The sequence below is a fragment of the Siphateles boraxobius genome, unplaced genomic scaffold (assembly GCF_051911475.1).
Source record: "Siphateles boraxobius isolate OS27281-9 unplaced genomic scaffold, OSU_SipBor_1 46, whole genome shotgun sequence".
Classification (NCBI taxonomy): domain Eukaryota; kingdom Metazoa; phylum Chordata; class Actinopteri; order Cypriniformes; family Leuciscidae; genus Siphateles; species Siphateles boraxobius.
The window spans coordinates 16,744,441-16,766,500 of NW_027509097.1; the positions used below are offsets into that span (position 1 = coordinate 16,744,441).

Consider the following 22,060-nt stretch of genomic DNA (forward strand, 5'->3'; position numbering starts at 1 on the left):
ATATTTCACATGTTCGCCAAAAATTACTAATTATCTCAATGGGAATGTCTGACACCGGTGCATACACACTGTAATAGATGTGCTAGACGCGAAAGCTTGACAGGCGTAGCAACAGTAACTAAGGAGTGCGGGGCTTAGCGAAGGGTCAATTAAGACCTCATTATGCTTCTGCGTCAACTCCACGGCGTAGCTACGCCGTCACTCCTACGGCGTCGTGGCCGTTTTATAGTTCTGCGTCAGGTTGAGCTGCATCGCGGTGCATCTGACCAATCACAGCCCTTGTGGTCTGCGTCGCCCCGACGCGTAGTTACATGCCGTTTCTCAAAACCAAGAATGCAAAGAACGGACTTTTGTTCTTGGGGAGAACGCTCTTGCTAGTTGTTCTTGGAAGAATGAACTTACAAGGTGACGAGCACACAGAACGCTGCTGACAGTTTGAGGCGATGTGTTCTTGCTGGTATTGCGCAATACCCCCGCACAGCGCCGTCTTCAGTACCCAAACATAACAAGAATTATTGATGATAACAGCCAGGTTTTTAGCATGACTGGCCGGTTGGCTCGCTAGCTACACCCGCGTGTGCTTATGGAGATTCTTCACAACCGAAAATGTTTGAGCATATTTTCGATTCGCCGTAAATTTTCGTAAAAATGCCAATATTTGAAATCTACACAGTAGATTTCTCGCATCAAATGTTCTCAGAAGTGAATTTAGTGATGAAATAGCATACGAAATTGTAAAAAAACGACTTACTGTTGTTCTGCCTTTCTGCTCCCCGCTCCTTACTTGAATGCCGAAATGAATGATGAGATATTTCTTCCGTCAAGTTCACACAAGTTACCAACCGATGCATCCTCGGTAAAATGGGCGTGTCAATAACACTTCTGGGATTTTTAACCGTTCTTACCAAAATGCAAACTTGTGTATTGAGACAGTACTTGGGCAGCGACTGATGACGTTTCACAAGTCCACAAGAACACAAGTACAGACAAGAACGCATATTGAGAAACGGGCACAATTTTTTGGAGGTGCACGTCGTGCTATGGCGGAGGGGTTCGCGGCGACGCAGAGGGGTCTGCGGGGGTACGCCGTCGATTCGACGCAGAAGCATAAAACAGGATTTAGACCTATGTCAAAAATCCTGCTGCACTGCTAGACACTGGATGCTATTTAGTTATTTAATATGTCAAATGTTTGTTAAGTCAGGTAGCCTACATCCATGATATCCTCAAGCCTTACCTGATTGAATTATTGTTTTTATATTTAATTTTCAGCTGCTGCCATGTTGTTTTAATGCCTGCAGGATTGCACCTACATGAAAATTAAAATTAGGTTGAATAACATACTGTTCTTCCAGTTTCACCTCTGATATTATAACAGTTGGGTAAGTTACTCTAAAATAGTTATTAATTACCAACTACAAATGACATCTTCAACAGTGTAAGTAGATTAATGTAATAATTACTATCTCTAGAAAGTATTGGTCTACTTATTACTAATTACTTTATAAATCACATATCAACCTCAACCACTTGAACAATACAAAAAGAGACAATAAACTGCAATTGAAATACTTTCGAATTAACAATATACAATTTCATGAATTATTCTTGAATTGACCAAAGTGTGTAGAGAGAGAAGGCTACATTAAAAATATACCTTTAAAAAATATGTTAAATCCACTATTGTTTTATACAGAATTGTTCTATAGTCTATGCAGTATTTAATGCAATGACATCATATTTTACTTTATATTACAGAAGAATTAAGAGTAGCTAATCCCTTTAATTAAATTACAGTATTTAGATTACTAGTTACACCCAACACTGTATAACAGTAATTAAAATGTAAACTTACGCATTGACTCATTGACAGCAACTATTTTCTCCCAAACTAACTCTCTCGATCGCCGCTGCTGCCCTGTTGCTTAAAAAAAAGTTTGCATACTGCTGGTGAGAAATATGCAGCTCTTTTTGTCTGGCGTTGTTACCATGGTGACTCATAATATCTGCGCTCCATTGATAATGGCTTTTTATAGTTGTGGTGCACGCGCTTAACTCAGAGTCAGTCAACTTAGAGTTGATTGAACTTACTCATTTCAGCTGTTCTGAAACCGAAAACTCGAGTTTCCCATCTCAGGGTAAGTCAACTCAGAGTTCAAGTTTTAACTCAGAGTTGGTTGAACCTCCTTCTTGAAACGGGCCCCTGGTCCTGCTGGATAGAAAAACATGATCCAGATTAAACTTTTTGAACAACTGGGCACTGAAAAAATCCTCCTAGGGTTTTTGTGTTTTTACCTCCAGTGCAGGAGGTGGCGCTACTATAAAATCACATTATAAACATCGCGAAATCACGTGACACAATACGCTTTATTTTAAAACCGTATCGAGGACGAGTCAAACTTGTGAAATGTGTAGTATTATTAAATAATGTAACCAAAATACGTTTTGCTCAGTTCTTTTTGTGCGCACTATCGGCAAAATATAAGCAGTAAATAGTAGGTTTATTCCTCGGTTCGTCCTGTTAAAATGCAGTAGATGAACTGCAAGGAGTAACGTTATGTATGTTATGTCATCCAGCATACCAGACACGGAATCAGTAGTGCTAACGTTATTTCCGTACTTGAACTAGATCATTGTCTTAAAAAGATGTCGAGTCCGCTGCTGGAGTATGAGACGGAGATGTTTGTGAGTGTGTTCAGCACAGACGGGCTGCTGGTCACAGCTGAGGGTCTCGGGATCGACCGCATCCTCTTACACTTCATGAGGGTGTATTCAGAGGAGGGCAGTCTGGTGCTCTTATTAAACACAACCACTCCTGAACAGGTGCGACAGGCCGATTTATCCTGTTATAACGTTACTGATATTGATCTGCAGAAAGAGACGATAGAGTTTATTGACATGGCAAATCAAGAAATGACAGCAGTGTGATATGTACACGTATTTTACATTTAGATAATTATTGTATTATATATATATGCTCAGGCCTAAATATGATACAGTAGGCTTTATAGGGTTACATTGAATGGATAATATTACATATACATAACAGTACTTTAAGCAAATTAAGTATCTCTTCATACAGAAAATGCTTGTTTTGAATGAAAGGTTTGGAAATTTACAGCGTCTACAGTAAACACTAATAATTTTCATTATATGCACTGCATTGTTGTACTTTACCCATTACTTAACTCTGACATTTGAAATTACAGTTTGTAGAACTTTTAGACAAAACATTTTTTTTTAAATATAAAAAAGTTTTAATATGTTCACAGTATCGGTGCTCGGCCCGTAAATATTATACAGTAGGCTTTATAGGGTTAAAGTGATTCAATAATAATGATGAATGTGTACTATGCCTGTTGAAGGAGTATTTTACAGAGCAGCTTCGTGCTGAAGGAGTGAGCCATCTTCCCCAGACTGTGACCAGTGATGTGCAGAGCGCTGACAGATATAATGTATACACTAAAGGAGGAGTTCTCTTTGTGACCAGCCGCATCCTGGTTGTGGACTTCCTTACGGACAGAATTCCTTCTCACCTCATAACAGGTCAGAGGAAGGTTGTTGGGAAGATGAAGCTGTTTTCATTAGAATTGAACTATAAAGAAGTTGTGTTTCTGGACTGAATGATATTATTATTGTGTATTTTGCACAGGGATCTTGGTGTATCGCGCCCATAAGATCATTGAGTCTTGTCAGGAGGCTTTCATTCTAAGACTTTATCGGCAGAAAAACAAGACTGGGTTCATCAAGGCCTTTACGGACAAGGCCACATCCTTCTCTTCTGGCTTCTGTAAAGTCGAGCGAGTCATGAGAAACCTGTTTGTGAAGAAGCTTTTTCTTTGGCCAAGGTATGATGCCTTTATTTCTTTGTCTTTTCATAGATAGTACTCTTGAGTATTTATGATTTTTGGAAGTGATTGTTTTCTAAATCTTTTGTATTTGCAACATGATTTTATTTGCTAGATTCCAAGCATCAGTAAACACAACGCTAGACAAACACAAGCCGGATGTGGTGGAGCTGCATGTGTCTTTGACTCCAGCGATGAGAGCCATTCAGAGCTCTATTTTGGACATCATGAATGCCTGCTTGAAAGAGCTGAAGCGCTACAATCCCACTTTGGAAGCAGAAGACCTCTCTCTGGAGAACAGCCTGGGCACTTCCTTTGAGAAAGTGAGAAATCCTCATATTCACAATTTATTTACATTTTTGACTCTATATCTTTTAGATCTTACATCTTAAATTATGACTTTGGATATTAATAATGATTTTACCTAAATATTCTAAATTAAAATAATCATGTTTTTCCATATGTAGACAATTCGTCATTACCTTGACCCACTGTGGCATCAGCTTGGGTCCAGGACCAAGTCTCTCGTTCAGGACATGAAGATTTTAAGAACTCTTCTTCTTTACCTCACTCAGTATGACTGTGTCACCTTCCTCAATCTTCTGGAGTCTTTGAGAACCAGCCAGAAAAGCTTTGGTAGTAATTCAGGTACAGTCAGCTGATTTGTTGCTCTATTTGAACTCTTCGGACATGGAGCAAAGCATAGTCCGTAAAAGTCACCTGAATCTTTTTGTTCTATTCTGAATCAGGTTGGTTATTCCTTGACTCAAGCACATCAATGTTTGTAAATGCTCGCAGCCGTGTGTATCGCATTCAGGAGTCTAAGAAGAAACTAAAGGTTGGAGAGACTGACCAGAAACCAAGTGCCCTAGGTACAACATGTTTGATGTATAATGTTTCTTTTAAAAGGTGTTTACATATTTCCATTTTTAAACACAAATGCTTGTATCTTTTTTTCTATTCGTGGCTAAAACTAGCCCCTCCAAAAAGAGAGCTTGTCCTTGAGAGAAATCCAAAGTGGGAAGCGCTAACAGAGGTGCTACAGGAGATTGAGAAAGAAAACAGCAGCTCTGAGCGTGAACCAGGTAAAATCATTTAACAGTAAAGCGTTTCATGACTAGCATTCGTATGCAAAGCATCAAGGCCTTGTTTACACCTGCTATTAAGATGCATTTTGGTTCCAGTGTAAACGGGGTCTTAAGTGTTTTGAGCTTGTCCACTTTCAACCACTCCCAGAGGATTTCGACGCTCATGCGGTCGAATGCGTTCGAACAGCAACAAAAGACCGCCTGCTCTCCCTCTTCTGACCTAACGCGTAAATATTATGGGAAGCGCACGAGCCAGACGGGATTTAAACTTTGTCGGCTGAAGACCCAAGTTTAGTTTGAAGATGAAAAACGTACCAAGCAAAATGTTCTCTCACCATTCCTGATTTCTAACACGCACTCACAGAGTTCGTAGTGGCCTTGCTGCTTTCAGAGCAGAAACGAAAGCTGCTGCTGTCCATATGTTTTTCTACATACATTTACCCACCCATAGACCCTCCCCTCAAAGAAATCAGGACAGAAGTGGTTGAAAGTGGACAAAAGAGACCTCAGGTGTAATTAGGAATGTATTGCATCTTAATACCAGGTGTAAACAAGGCCTAAGTCAAATTTGTTCTCTGTACATCAGGCCGTGTGTTGATATGTGCCAGTGATGACCGAACATGTGCTCAGCTGAAGGAATATATCCAAAAAGGTCCAGAACACCTACTGAATCGCCTTTACTCACGCACCATTGGGAAAGAAGATCCTCATCCTGATCTATTGAAGCTTGACAAAGGCTGGCCCAAGAAGGACTGTGCTAAGAGCAAGGGGAAAAATGGGCGGCTGAAAAAACCCAGAGCCAACTCAAAGAGACCAACAAAGATCGAGAGACCGTCGAGAGTCTCTCAGATGGAGGGGCAGGAAGCTAGAGCTGAAAAGGACCTGATCGGGAACAGTGAAGATGAAGGAGGACTGGCGGAAGCGGTAGAGGAGGAAGAGGAAGAAGAAGAGATTCTTCTCGATCTCTCTTCGGATGACTACTATGGAATTCTTAAAGAGCCTCTGACTGTCATTCACCCACTGAAGGGTTGCAGCGACCCCTACAGTTTGACGCGGGTTTTGCATGAGGTTGACCCCATGTTTGTTGTTTTGTATGATGCTGAACTCAGTTTTGTGCGGCAACTGGAGATTTATAAAGCTTGCAGGCCAGGAAAACCTCTCCGGTGTGTATATTGGCATGGAGCAAATGAATATTCTGCAACATTATAAATGTCTTTACTGTCACTTTTGATCAATTTAATGCATCCTTGAGGAAAATAAAATAATAAAAGTATTAATTTCTTTAAAAAAAAGATACTTTCCCCAAACTTTTGAACTTATATAAAATGTATAAGTATTAATAATTTAACTGATTTATTTATATAAATCAATAATATAAAAATATTTACTATTTATATAAACATAAATAAATATTTAACTACAATTCTTTTTTTCCTCTTAGTGTGTATTTTCTTATATATGGAGGCTCGACAGAAGAACAGAGGTATCTTACAGTCTTGAGCAAAGAAAAACAAGCATTTGAGCACCTCATAAGGTTAGCTGAATATATCCTGTTTTCTGAGAAATTGAGAGTTTAAGCCATTCGTATTATTTGTGACACCACTCATTTTAAAAGCTGCTCTTTTTTCTCTTTCAAATAGGGAAAAAGCCAGTATGGTTGTGCCAGAAGAGAGGGAAGGTAGAGAGGACACCAATCTAGATCTTGTGCGGAGTCAGGAACCCGCCAGTGCCGCCACCAACACACGCAAAGCAGGTAAACCTCCACCATTCAACCTGAAATATTCACACAATACATTATACTAAACATAATGTTGTGATGCCCAAGTTCATTTGTAGAATCTTTTTATTTATTTAGAATTGAAAGGGGTCATGAATTGGAAAATGAACATTTTCCTGAATCTTGAGTCATTTTACTATAAAAACATCCTGTAAGTTTCAGAACCCAAAACTTCCTTGTTAGTTCAAAAAGCGCTTTTATTAAAACCCAGCTCCAAAAACAACTCATTTCAGATTTTGTCACATTATAAGGTAATAGTGCACTAAAAAAACGTTATAATCGCTGGAGCTGTCGATCACACAGCACGAGTTTATCAGTGACTGAATTCTGGCCTAAACTCCGGTAATAATCAATGCCACTGTCTACACTGCACAATGAATCTTATTTACATTAAGTTTGCACTGTTAATTATGACGAAAGCATTCGTGATGGGGCAAAATTCAAGTTGCAATGATGAGATCACTGCATTCATGTGACTCAACAGACATGCCTGTCATAGGCTACAATGCTCATCGCCGCAACCTTTCATGGGAAGGGAGTAGATCTAAATATAATGCTATAATCAACACTTTTCAATATTAGTTAATCCTGACAGCTGTAATAGTAAAAACGTGCTAAAATTTTTCGAGAGAGTTCCACATGTAATACTTATTTCATATGCAAAGATCTTAGTCAATCACATCAGTTGGCGTTTACATTGACGTCTCGCAGTAGACACGCCCCTTTCAACAGAGCGTTCAAATCAGAGGGTTAAAAAAATCAGGGTTAAAAATTGCCTTTTATTTCTAAATTATGACCATTTTTGATGAACAAATCATACTAACATTATAAGTGCACCTCAGGAAACATTATAAAATCATTTTTAAGAAATGCCGTTCATGACCCCTTTAATTTAGACAAAATAGTCTAGAAGAGAACTGTTATCTCACCCATTTATCGGTTATGGGCCATAACATTAATGTTATTATCAGATTATTGGTTCCTGCAAGAATAACAGTTGTGCATGCTTGAAGTTGAACCTTTTGCAAACATTTTTTTTTCTTTAGGGGGTCGTGAAGAGGTTAAAGAGCCTCATCGAATCATAGTTGACATGAGAGAGTTCCGCAGTGAGCTCCCTTCCCTTCTGCATCGACGTGGTCTCGACATTGAACCGGTCACCTTAGAGGTCGGCGATTACATATTGACTTCTGAGATCTGCGTAGAGCGCAAAAGTGTCAGTGACCTCATTGGTTCCCTTCAGAGTGGGCGTCTCTACACACAATGCCTCTCAATGTCTCGATTCTATCGTCGCCCTGTGCTGCTTATCGAGTTTGACCCCGCAAAGTCTTTCTCCCTTGTGGCCCGCAGTGACTTTCGTCAGGAGATCTCTGCCAGCGACGTCACCTCCAAACTGACCCTCCTCACCCTCCATTTCCCTCGCTTGAGGCTGCTCTGGTGCCCATCTCCCTATGTGACAGCAGAGCTGTTTCAGGAGCTCAAAAACGGCCGCCCAGAGCCTGACGCCGCTGCAGCTCAGGCCATTACGGCAGAGTCTGAGACCGTGACGGAGTCAGCAGACCTGTATAATCCCGGACCTTACGACTTCTTACTTCGTATGCCTGGAGTCAATGTAAAAAATTTCAAGAGCCTTATAAAGCACGCTTCCTGCCTGGCTGATCTTATAACATTTAGCCAGGAAAGGCTCAGTGAGATTTTGGGTAGTAGCAGCAATGCCAGGCAGCTTTATGAATTTCTACACAATTCCATGAATGTGGTGCCTGTTCAGAAGAGCAAGTAGATATCGTAAAAAAAGAAAAGTATTTTTCTCTGTATTCTCAAGTTTGGTAATTGTGCCTTGTCAAAGGGGTTTTATATTCATATTTATTATGAAACTGTTGAATAAGAAGCAGTGAATGAATTATTGTATTCCTGAATATTTAAATTTTCAATTGTAATTTTGTAATGTAGTATGTAGTTTTAGGTGTGTACTGTACATAACTAGACATTAGTTATTTTATTTATTTTGTCATTGGCTGGAGGGAAATTTCTACATATTTCCACACTTAGAAAATGTTAAAATTTTAAAATAAAGTATTTCTGCAATTATTTCTGTGTAGTAGTCAACATGTAACTTAGGTATAGTCCAATTCTGCCATTTACTCGCCTTTGATGTTCCAAAACTACATGACTTCTTTGACTACTTTCCTATCGACTCACTATTTCTATACAAGATAAGTTTAATAATTTGGGGGGTTAACTTAACTTTAACTTTAACAAATATTATGTAAATTATAATAAATTCATGTAACAATAGCGCCCTCTGATGGTGACTGGCTCTCACATGTCTGTTTTGCGTCACTGAGTTCAGACTAACATACCAGCAGCGGCCATCTTACTTCCTCAAAAAAAAAAAAACTTCATTCCCAAAGAAAAACAGAATCAATCCTTGGATACATGGATGACTACATCAGGGACAGTTATGGAGCATTAAATCAAGGGGCTACGACAAGCAAGCTAGACGCAGCTATAGGGAACAGGGTAAGAAGCGACACCTTTTGGCAGTAAATGATTTAATGTGTAGCGCTGGAGTTTTCATGAAAGCCTGTTTGATGATGCGAGAATTGAGCCATTGACACATGAATGTAATTTCGTGATATACACGCTAAAACAAAAAAATTAACGCGATATAGTTTTAATATTCTTGGCTGAGCTTTAAATTACTTGTATATCGCGAAATATTGGACACTTGCAGTAGGCTAGTAACTTAGCATGCTAACTTACAGTATAATATTGTCTGTAAACATTAAGCAGTGATGTGTGTGGATCAATACTTGATGTTTAAGGTAAGACAGTGAGGTGTTGAACACTTCAGTGTCAGATACTGCAGGCCCAGGAGGAAGGGTCTGTTGATGATCTGATCATCTTCTGCATGTCAGAAAGGTTAAACACATTGCAAGTTTTTGCATCATGACATGTTTTTGACTCTCTCAGTGAAACTGAAACTCTTGAATGAGCGTAAACAACCTAATAGATCTGCAGTCTTCAGACAACTCGCGAGTCATAGACAGCAGGTGTAACTTTATACGGGAAGCGCTGTGTGGACACTAGACTCCTAACATTCTCCACTTCATGTCATCGCAAGTGATGAATGTCTTAAATCAAATTTCTGTGGTACTGATTGTATGCGAGATTTATGCTCTTGTGAAGTGTTTTTGATTTTAAATGAATTGTCGGCAAACAAAACATTATTTCACCAGCTAAAAATGTTTCGATGATATGCAAATTTTGTTAATCCTTATGTGGTGTCTAGCATTTCTTTATTTAATTTTTTACCAATTACTAAAAATTAAACTAAATTGAAAATATAAAATATATATATGAATTAATATATATTAAAGATGCACAAATTCTAAGCATTTTTAAATCTAACCTAAAAACTCACTTTTTTAGGTTAGCTTTTCCCCAATGGTTTTAATTATTTTGTATTCCAGTGTGTGTTTTTTTGTGAGCTTTGTATTTCTATCTGTGTATTTTATATATATAATGTTTTTCTCTTTGTATTTTTATTGTGTATAGGGCCTTGAGAAGCTGCTTTTTAAAGTCGCTAGCTATATAAAATAAAGTTTATTATTATTATATATTATATAAATAATACTAAAACAGCACTTATTTAGCTGCAGTTTAGCTTTTACTTTGGCTGCTTGGGTAACTTAATTTATTTTTGTTTCATTTGTATTAAAAAAAAATTTTTTCAATAGTTTGTGATATGCTAATTGGCAGACCCCTAGTAGTACCGCAATGGACCCATTAGTAAAGGTTTACACCATGTCTTTTGACCTCACTTGACTTTGGGATGTGTGCTGTGTCAACAATGTAAATTGTAGATTTATACATATCTACAAACAGCCAGGATTGATTGACAAAACTATTTATAAACGTTTTATTGATTTCCTACAGGTAGTATTAATGGACCATTTGTAAATATGTAATCTTAAAGTTTGCCATTAACCCTCTTTGAGGAAGTTGAGCACAAAAGCGCTGGGCTGGAGTAAACTAAACATTTATCCTGTTCCAGCCCACCTTGTTACTTTCCTTTGATGAACACATGGAAGTCATTGCTCATGTTTCCAGCACGACACATGAAAAGGATCAAGCATCTGGGTTTGCTTTTTAATTGGAGTTTAAACTTTGATATTTTCCAGAGTATTTAGTCATGGCTCATAGTATGCTTTCTTAGCAGAATCAGATTTAGATCCTTGACATTAAAGCCACTTGAGACACTGTGAAGAAGAAGCTAATGTGCTAATAGGTTGAATGAGGAACTAGTGCTCGAGGGCACACCTTCCTTAACCTTCCTTAAGGAACACCAAGAGTTTTGTAATTTCCTTACTAGAACAATGCTTATCGCAACATATATGAAACAAGAACTTGTTTAGTTATTAAAGTCACTTTGTGGCCAATTGATGTTTGATCAGTATGTTGGTTCATTTGAAAATCAGAAATCATCAGGCTATGATATACTGTATTTCATTGTTGTTTTTTAACAGTTTTGTGTTCCTGACATTGTTACACTGGTAGTCATGTAAAATATAATCCCCTTTAAGCTCAAATGTAATCCCTGAAATGAAATGTTGAGATTTAGCAATGCCAGCTTTTTGATATCAGTCTCACCCTCATGTCGTTTCAAACCCATACGTGTTTGTTCAGTTTCGGAGTGCAAATTAAGATATTTTTAATATTTTCTCTTAAATTTGTGCATCCATTGAAAGTACATGCACACGCAATTTCCAAACTTCAAAAAGTTAGCTTCATAAATACATTTTAAAAGTAATCCATATCAGTCTTTTATAAGTCTTTTAAGTCTTCTGAAGAGACACGATCAGATTTATTTTATGCTTTTATTGTCATAAACATTGATCAACCGACATACATAGAACTCATCAAATAGGGTAAAGATGGAAGATCAAACATGCTCGCTTGACTTGCAAAAAACAGGTTTGTTCTCCGTTTTCAAGTATATTTGGTTGAGCAATATCTTTATGTAGCCTACTTGATACTTGCAATTTTGGTTATGTGGACAAAAATTCTGAGAGGTTTGTTTTCAGAATATGAGCAAAAGTATGGAACGACTTGAGGGTAAATGATGACAGAATTAAAATTTTTGATTGAGCTATCCCTTCACGTAACTACTTCTTGACATGTCCTGGCGCCATTTTTTATTGTTTTTTATTTATATGAATTTGTATTCATTTATTGTATGTTTGATTTCGGTTGCTTTAGATGTTTTGTGAATTTTTAGTAGACTATCTCTGTTTACTTGCTTGATAATGTAATTTATTGCCTTGCTCTTGAGTTTCTTAAAATGCTTGTTATAAAAAAGAAGAAAAAGAGATGTCCTGGCGTCATTGTGAAGGCTGGTCATTCTCAGTGAGGTGCCATTAGCAGGAGATCTCTAAATGTTTGGCATGAAAATGGATATGACAATGTTTAGAGCCCTATGATTTCCGTGAGGCGGCAAACGCGGAAGGAAACACAGAATCCAGTCATAAAAATCTACTGTAACGTGGAATTTGTACAATTTTTGATACATAAAAAGCAGGTCAGTACACTCAAATCAAATGGCGATATATTGTCTAGTATCTGTGAATATTAAGCCACAAAAAGACTATTTAAACTAAGAATATGAATTCTGGATGTTCTGTTTGTCTCTGTGTGAATGAATGGTTTCATTTCCCACACACACACTGAAGCAGACGTGACACTCGCGGTGTTTTCAGCATCTACCGTCTCACTATATGAGGACATGAATGCATGAACTTCATCTCCAGAGCCGCTCTGAGAGTCACTTCATGAGCATTTTACTGTTTAATTTGAGAAAAACTATCACCATATCATAAACACATAAACTCAAAGGTCTTCATGGCAATCCATCAAAATATAGCCTAAGTTTGGTTTAACTTGACAGAAATATATTACGGTTGTACAGTAGAATTTAGCTACGTCTCAATGTGATAATAATACTAACAATACAATGTGATAATAATTTGATAATGATAAATTATCAAAACTTTATTTTTTTAAAAATAATTTTATATGATTAAAAGATGATTTTATTTAATGTTTTTTTTGCCTTCATTTGATTGCCAAAAAAATTAAAATACACAACACAGAATTTCTGGGGAAAAAAACTTTTCTTAGAAATGAAATTTTAATTTTAAATGAATTGTTGTTTTATGAATTCAATTAATTAAACTTGCTTTTTGATTTTAAAAAATGTATTTAATCCATTAAAATGGAATCTAGAAAACTTTTTAAAAAAACAAAGAATTTGAAAAAGAAAAAGGAATTTGAGAAAACATTCTCATTCTCACAACAAGGCTATAAACATGTAATCTTTGTGCAACTTTTAATAAATTGTTGTTAAATTATATAAGTTTCATGATTTCAATTAATTAGACATGCTTTTTGATTACTAAAATTTGGAGTTCAAAAAATGTAAACAGAATTTGGGAACTGATTTCATAGAGCCCTAAATGTTGATGATATGTTTGATCTTGGTGGAATAGATCTGCGATTACTGCTGATTACTCATAGAAGATCTATACAGGTGGAGCTGGGGAAGGTGGAGGGTTTCTGAAAGCACGTTGTTCAAGTATTTAATAGTTGAGGAGGGAGCTCATTGGCTACTGATACAGCATCTGATACAGATCAGCTGTGCCCTATAGAGAACAATGTGATTGCAAGCAGATTGAGTTAAGGACTTATCATCTGCCCGCGCTATCTAGTGTTTCATGACAGAACTGTCCAGGGCTGGATTTCCCGAAACCTTTTTAACACTACGTCGTTCTTAAGTTATACCTTAAGCTTTACCTTCTCGTTAATAGGTGTTTCCCGAAACGTTCTTAGTTAAGTATGCCTTCTGTAAGTCATACGTTAAGAAGGTTGGCCTGGACCACTCTTAGCTTTACCTTATCACTGTTGACAGTTCACCACTGCAAAAAGCTTCTTTACATCTCAGTCTATACGAATCTAATTCTGAAGTTGTAATACACCCAAAGTTCTATTAGGCTAATTCAAGTGTTTTCATGCAAAGAATAAAATTATCTTTACACTGATTGTTGTTAGCTTTTTAATTATATTATCCAAAGGTACATCAGCTGGCAAACCATCCGCGGAGCCGTCCGCGGAGCACTTTCAAAGGCCGGTGAAACCATTCTGCCAGTAAGTGTAGCAGGTTGAGGCATGATACGTTTGAGCATGAGGTTGCGGGTTCGCACAATCATTCCGAAATAATATAAAATATCCAGGGTTGGATTTAGTTTGCGATTTGGATTATTTTTTATAATATCACCTAATACTATTTCATTCAGACGAATACAATCGGAGTTGTATTAAAAAATGTCCTGGCTCTTCCAAGCTTTAAAATGGCAGTGAGTGGCTGTGTCTGTTTTGAAGTCCATAAAAGTGCATCTATCCATCATAAAAGTTCTCCACACGGCTCCGGGGGGTTAATGAAGGCCTTCTGAAGCAAAGCGATGAGTTTGTGTAAGAAAAATATTTATATTTAACACGTTTCAAAGTAAAATTCTAGCTTCCGGCCAAACGACCATACGCAGTCTACTTAAGCAACTTGTGACGTCGGCAGTAGCGTAGTATGTCATGGCATAGCGTAAATATCAGCAGTACGTCGCATTACTTGCATAAGTTGCGCTTTAGACTTTAGTGGAATCCGTATATTAGTTTGGCCGGAAGCTAGTTATTTTACTGTAAAAAGTTTTAATATACAAACTCATCGCTTTGCTTCTGAAGGCCTTTATTAACCCCTCTTGAGCCGTGTGGAGAACTTTTATGATGAATGGGTGCACTTTTATGGACTTCAAAACAGAAACAGCCACTCACTATTATACTATGCGATTATAAAGCTCGGCAGAGCCAGGACATTTTTTAATATAGGCCTAACTCCGAATTTATTCGTCTGAAAGATGAATGTCATACACCTAGGATGACTTGAGGGTGAGTAAATAATGGGCTAATTTTCATTTTTGGGTGAACTATCCCTTTAAACTAAACAAAATTGAGCAACTATATATATATATATATATATATATATATATATATATATATATATATATATATATATATATAATTTCAGTTAATATTTATTTTGGTAATGAAAATGTTTTTTTATTATTTTATAATGTTTTAGTTTTAGCTAACAGTAATCCTGGTCTTTTGGGTGAACTACTACACCCTTAGTCATGATAATTACCTTTGATAACTTTACTGAATCAATTTTGATAGATAGTTTGCCATTCAGTGGTATAGTTTGATGTGTGTGTGGTTTGAGGCTTGTATGGGAAATGGTTTAGCCATGAGCTTTAACAGTGTGGCTTGACAGAAACAGCAGACCACAGAAGCAGCACAGCCCCTAGCTCTATTCTTATGTAAGATTTACATTGTTATTGTAACTGTCCTTAGAATGGAGAGATGAATTTGTATCTCATAGATCACGACCACATATGTAATGTGGTGTAAGCCAGATGTGGACTGTTTGGATGTTTTTCTTTGACGCAGTGGATCCACAGTAATTTTAAGCTTTGTTTAATGGCCTGGTTTGTATATGGTGGATGACATGCTTTGCTTTTGTACAGTGCCATAACTAAAAAAAAATTATTATGACTGAAGAATATACTGATATTTTATTTTTTATATATACACTACATAGGCCCTATGTTTTCTTAGCAACAATTTAAAGTGTAGAGGTACATTTTGCCATGGCAAATTCAGTTCACGGTCATCTTGTTGCTCTGTGTTGCGTCACTGTTGCTCGTGGCAGTGGATATACCACAAATTGAGTAATGCAAATATTCACATGTGACAGTAAATCATTTGCTCATGAATACAGTTTATATATTTTTGTTTCAAAATAATCAACTGCACACATAAAACAAATATTTAGTATGACATTACACATGAACATTAAGTTAAGAGATTAGAGATTAATTAATTTTAATTATGTGACAAGTTACAAAAACACAATATTCTTCAAGTCATCTAGAGTATCTAGGGCTAGGGAATTTATAGAATATATTCACAATGATAACTGTTTAGCATCATTGTGAATATCGATATACAAAATTAAACATTTTAAATCTCTTAGAAAACAATGTCTGTTTGGTCAAAAGGATCGTTCATCTTTTGAGAGCAACTTGAGAGCAAATACATCTAAATGCAGCAAATACTGTAGGCTATTTTGACTGAATATTATGGATAGTTTGGAAATGTTGATATTTTTAGCTGTAACACCCAGCCCTATGTACTATATATATATATATATATATATATATATATATATATATATATATATATATATATATATATATATATATGTATATATATTAGCCTATATATATAAAAATTACAAAATATTTTTACATAATGAAGCCATTTAGTCTGTCAATACTTTACTCATCTGTTAAAATAATGTAATGTTTGATCTAAATTTGTTTGATTGAACAAATTGAGTTAAAAACATTTCCTTCTTTGTCAAAGGTGTTACAATTGTTTTTTCTTAATATTTTATGCATACATTTTCAAATACACGCTTAAACTTTTCAATGTAAGTTTATATTTGACCCTGTCCTATGATTGACTGATCACTAAACAGTGTACTGCAGAGAGAGAGAGAGAGAGAGAGAGAGAGAGAGAGAGAGAGAGAGAGAGAGAGAGAGAGAGAGAGAGAGCTCCTGCAGCTTGAGTTTATCTGGGAGGCTGCTGTATCCTAGCAACAGTGACAACCAAGGACTAATAGCAGACTCCATTACACATTCAGTGTGTGCTGAATGTTGGCACACTGCCTTTCAAGACATAATCAATTTGTGTATTGTGTTGTCTTTTAACCAAAAGATGTGACAGTGTTGAGAGTGTAAGAAATTCAGAAATAAAGAGAATGAGTAGGTGACATTTGCTGGTGTGTTATGTAAGAATACACTGAGGCATGGCCTGATAGTATTGTATCCGCACGCTTTTTGTGTGCGAGTGTTTGTTTGTAGTATGCCATGTTCAGATCCTTGGTTTGTTATCTCGGTTTGGGTCATTACTCATTATGTATACTTAGGGTGCTGTGTATTTTATTTTTATGCATATGGATAACATCCTGTTTTCACATATGGAAAGATTTGCTAATGCAAAAATGTATTTTGTTAATAAAAATACAAACAAATTAAAAACAATAAGACTAAGATAAAAATCAAATAAACAGTGCTTTTCAGATAGGTATTCAGTTACAAAATACTACAGAATTTTAATATTTCTTATCACTTATGTTTCACTCTAACTTTAGGTAGTACTATTATGACACTATTGTGATTATTATACAATTAAATGACAAATTATGCAAGAATAGAAAAAAAATTTGAATGTTGTTTTAGTCAGCGATTGCAGAATCAAAAAAATTGGAGGACTGGTTAATAAGTATGCTAACGTTCTCTTTACTTTAGAGAGGTCATATCAGACCATGCTGTTTTCTTCCAATACTATTCATCTCCATGTACAAACATGCTTTTGAATCTTTATTAGTTCAGTGACCACATGTCCCACAATGTTTTACTCAATACATTTTTGTGTAAATGGCCTGAGTCATTGATAACGCAGTACAAACAGCTGGCATTCCTATTTGAAAACCGGATTTTCCCTTTGAAAGGCTGTATCAGATCTTACAGGCAGCTGAAAGGGACAATTATCTACAATTTTATCTATTTACAAATTATTATTTATTTTTTTTGATGGGGGTTGAATTTAGAAAACCACAGGAATAGAAAAAGTACAGGTTAGGGAGGTTTTTTTGGAAGCTGAATCTGTTTTTTAATTTTTTTTTTATCAATTTTATTACAAATGGCAGCTAGAAAACCAAATCCCTCATTGGCAAAATAGAGTTCCCTTTCGATAGCGGTTTCCCTTAACTCTGCGTTGCAAAGCTACGCTGCGGGAACTCCTCCCTTCTCCACTTTGTTGAAATCTTATGGGCTAACGCCAGCTTGGAGCAACTGGCCACTTGTCGCGAAGTATGCAAACTGACAGGCTCGCGGACAGTATAAAATGCATGGGCGCGACAATTGCGTCAGAATCTCTTTCTTCACGCTGCCATCGTTGAAGTTGCACCTGAGGACTAGTTACCTTTTCTTCCTCGTATCCGATGGCTAACCTTTGCAGGATTTGAGCAGGCCCGATCGATTCGCCCCACACCTACGAGTACTACGCCACCTGCCTGTGCCTGGCCCACGCCGAGGCAGCCTTCTTGGACTAAACAGCTAAACAGATGTGTTTTGAGTCTGGACTTGAATGTGACTACTGTAGAAGCGCATCTGATCTCATCTGGAAGTGGTTCCAGCTGTGGCTGGCATAGTAGCTAAAAGCAGACTCACCATGCTAAGAGTGAACCCTTGGTATTTCTAGCTGATGTGTCCTAATGATCAGAGTGATCTGTTGGGTTTATATTCAGTGAGCATATCTGCAATGTATTGAGGTCCTAGGCAATTGAATGATCCAATAATAATACTTTAAAATCAATCCTAAATATAACTGGGAGCCAGTGTAAAGACCTAAGGACTGGTGTGATATGTTAATATTTTCTGGTTCTGCTCCGAATCCTGGCAGCAGCGTTCTGTATGAGCTGCATCTGTCTTATGGTCTTTTTGGGAAGGCCAGTGAGGAGTCCATTACAATAATTCACCCTGCTGGTGATGAAAGCATGCACAAGTCTTGCAATATTTTTCAGATGGTAGTATGCTGATTTATTTATTGCTTTGACATGACTACTGAAACTAAGGTCTGACTCTAGAGTCACACCAAGATTCTTGACTTGATTTCTAGTTGTTTGACCCCTAGAGTGAAGGTATGCATTCACCTTGAGAACTTCATCGATGAAGAAAGTTTTGGCACATCCAACTGTTTACTTCATCAATGCATTTGCGCAGGGAGTCAATGGGGCTGTAATTGTTAGGCAATAGGGCTAAGTAGAGTTGTGTGTCGTCTGCATAGCTGTGGTAAGCAATTTGGTTCTTTTTCATTATTTGGCTCAGTGGGAGCATACAGTTTGAATAGGAGGGGCGCAAGAATTGAGCCTTGAGGAACTCCGAATTTCATGGATGTCCGCTCAGACTTATGGTCTCCTATACTCACATAATAACCTCTCCCTCCTAAGTATGACCTGAACCATTTTAGGACTATCCCAGAAACCTGGGATAGTCTCAGGACTAGGGAAACCTGGGAAAGGAGGACTCCGTTCTTCTACGACGTTCACGAGCACATGGTAAAGTCGTGGTCTGCACCACAATTGGTGCACGTCTAAAGGGACGAGGTAGAAGCCCACGGCTCTGTACGCATGCCCTGTCGAGGAGACCGTCTGTGCCTGTCCGTTCGTCTCTGGGCGCGGATCTCAGTTTGGAGTCCAAGCCGTGCAAGTTCACGGCTCATCTGGCTGAAAAAAGAAAGGCTCCAATCACTGCCTCCGGTCTCCTTGTTGACGCCGTGAAGTCAGTTACTGAGCATTTCTCTGAGGCGCAGAAGCGCGAAGGCTATGAGTCACGAATATTGCCCCGTCGGTCATTACAGCCCTCGTCGAGGTCTCTCTCTTCGTTGGCACCTTACTATACGCAGTCCCTGCCTATTTTGGCCTCCCGATGGAAAAACGCGAGAGTGCCAATGTTCCCCCGCCGTGCACGACACTGCTCGTGGCAGGGCAGGGCAGGGCTCCAGTTTACAAACTGGCAACAGTGGCCATAGAACTAATGCGGCCGATGTCATTTTCTAGACGCGTGGACAGTTATTCCAGGCGTTTCACCTTGGCTACTGGGGATAATTCAAGACAAGTACTCTCTTCAATCCAGATACAGACCAACCCTGCGTCAGGCGTGGGTCCGTCACTGATTCTGCCTCAAATGGAAGTGCACGGCCGCTATTTTGTGGTGCCCACGTGGGATGGAGGACTCCGTCTGATACTGGACCCGAGACCCATCAAACGAGCACTTCACTAGCACACATTCAGGAGGAAAGATCCCCCTTAACATGTTAATATGTGTTTATCATTCCTGCCCCGAGCTCACTCGTCGAGGTCTATTGCCTCTTCATGGGCCATCTATGTTTGTCTTTAGGGTTGTATGTTTTGCAACCAGCTGATCTTCACTAAACAGTGCTTTCGTGAGTGTGTATCTTCAATTATCTCCTAGTCTCGAGTCTTGACTACGGGTTTGTGCAGTCGTTGCCGCTTCGGCTGCTGACGCTCTGCTTTTGTACATACTGATGTGTTTGCTGTTGTGTTGCCCTGTATCCTTCAGTGCAACTGGCTATTCTGATCTAACTGCGTATATTCACAGTTGTCGTCGCTATGGCCACTGATGCTGTGCTTATGTACTGATATGTGTTTATGCTGTTATGTTGCCCTGTATCCTTCAGTGCAATTGGCTATTCTGATCTAACTATGTATATTCACAGTTGTCGTCGTTACGGCCGCTGACGCTGTGCTTATGTACACTGATATGTGTTTATGCTGTTATGTTGCCCTGTATCCTTTAGTGCAACTGATTATTCTGATCTAACTGTGTATTCACAGTTGTCGTTGCTACGGCCGCTGACGCTGTGCTTATGTACTGATATGTGTTTATGCCGTTATGTTGCCCTGTATCCTTCAGTGCAGATGGCTATTCTGATCTAACTACGTATATTCACAGTTCTCGTCGCTACGGCCGCTGTGCTTATGTATACTGATATATTATTATGCTGTTGTGCTGTTATGCTGCTCTGTATTGTTCAGTACAGCCTATGATTCTAGCCGATATGCAATTCTGGTGTACTTGAGCTGAGCAGCTCATTGGTCTGGCCCTGCCTATCAGCTGTGAGCACTCCCAGAGGAGCAAGGCTTTTGGTTGTTGTTCTACTCTGTGATTGGTGTAAATGGTGCCAGGATACTGACGTTGACCCGGTGGTTCCCCCCGTGTCGGATGTTTGGCGCTTTCTGCAGCACAGACTGGAAAATAATGTGAGTGAACCCATGCTGAAGGAATACGTGGCCTTCGTTTCCTTCCCTGGTTAATTCCCTTCTCCCTTGCTTCAGCTAAGCGCATTGGAGACTTACACGTGTTCTCATGGACGGTGATATTATCTGTTTCGGACCCGGCGACTGCCATGTTACTCTCCGGCCAAGACGGGGCTTCGTGCCTAAAGCACAGTATGTTTCTCTGACTGTTTATCTGCTGAGCTGTCATCCTCGCGTGACACTGACGCTCAGAGCACTGTTTGCCCTGTCAGGGTTTTGCGGGTGTATGTGAAACACGCGGCCGCCTTTCTTCAGTCGGGCCAGCTTTTCGTGTGCTTTGGTTGCTGTACTAAGGGAAAGACGTCAACTGTCAACAGAGACTTTCTCACTGGATTGTGGACGCTGTCGCGCTGGCTTACGCGCTGGCTTACATGCCAGGGGAAGGTTGTCCCCCATATATAAGCTCATTCGACGAGGGCTGTTGCCTCTTCGTGGGCCTGGTCTAGGGGTATGTCTTCCAGGATTTATGCTTTGCTGCTGGCTGGTCTTCTCAGAACACCTTCACCAGATTTTACAAGCTGGATGTACCATCTGTGGCGTCTCAAGTGCTTTCAGTGAGTTAAGTTCCTTACTCATGTATTGTGAACTGTTCTAGTTGTACGCAATGTTTACTGCTATGCTGTTGTGTATATGGCTACTAGTGTTTAATAGAGTTGTTAACGCTAACGCCTTTGACACTGTGTTTACTTTCATGCTTGAGTGCTAATTGTGTTGTCTGCCCTGGATCACTGCAGCCTTCGCTTTCATTGCATTTGTGTATGCAATTTTGATAGGGTCGGGATGATGTCTCATTGGTCTAGTTCCGCCTATCAGATGCGAGCACTCATAGCGGCATGGCTATTGGCTGACTGTCTGTCTCTTCCGTGGCTGGTGTAGCTTGGCCCCGTTTTCCCCGGGCTTATCTTCAGTACTTAATACCCGCAGCGTAGCTACGCAATGTAGAGTTACCGCTCCGAAGGTTTACGTCTCCGATCCTATCATATCCTCGGATCCCTGAGAGGCGGACAAGACATTACATTAGCTGCTGTGTTCGCTGTTCGATCAGCTGTGCATCGTTCAGTCGTGATTCTGACGCAATTGTCGGGCCCATGCATTTTATACTGCCCGCGAGCCTGTCAGTATTTGCATTCTTCGCGACAATTTAGCCAGCTGTTCCAAGCTGGCGTTAGCCCATAAGATTTCAACAAAGTGGAGAAGGGAGGAGTTCCCGCAGTGTCTTGTTCCTGCCTCTCAGGGAACCAAGGTTACGATAGTAACCGGAGACGTTTGTTAAGTA

At 38.8% G+C, this 22,060-nt stretch overlaps 3 protein-coding genes across 3 annotated transcripts in view; 2 read left to right on the forward strand and 1 right to left on the reverse strand.

Moving 5' to 3' along the window:
* shisa9a (shisa family member 9a) overlaps window positions 1–22,060 on the reverse strand; it is a 736,130-nt gene that overhangs the window by 96,754 nt on the left and 617,316 nt on the right. The window lies entirely within an intron of this gene.
* Window positions 2,329–8,798, forward strand: ercc4 (excision repair cross-complementation group 4). The gene is made up of 11 exons (XM_077201074.1): window positions 2,329–2,823; window positions 3,366–3,546; window positions 3,653–3,848; window positions 3,964–4,171; window positions 4,316–4,496; window positions 4,598–4,720; window positions 4,826–4,933; window positions 5,523–6,099; window positions 6,378–6,470; window positions 6,577–6,689; window positions 7,760–8,798. The coding sequence occupies exons 1-11, from the start codon at window positions 2,647–2,649 to the stop codon at window positions 8,488–8,490; spliced, it is 2,688 nt and encodes an 895-aa protein (XP_077057189.1). The 5' UTR covers window positions 2,329–2,646; the 3' UTR covers window positions 8,491–8,798.
* The window catches only part of mrtfba (myocardin related transcription factor Ba), a 32,337-nt gene continuing 19,326 nt past the window's right edge, over window positions 9,050–22,060 (forward strand). The window contains exon 1 of the mRNA XM_077201127.1: window positions 9,050–9,230. The gene's annotated coding sequence lies outside the window, so the exon portion shown is untranslated. The remainder of the gene's footprint in view (window positions 9,231–22,060) is intronic.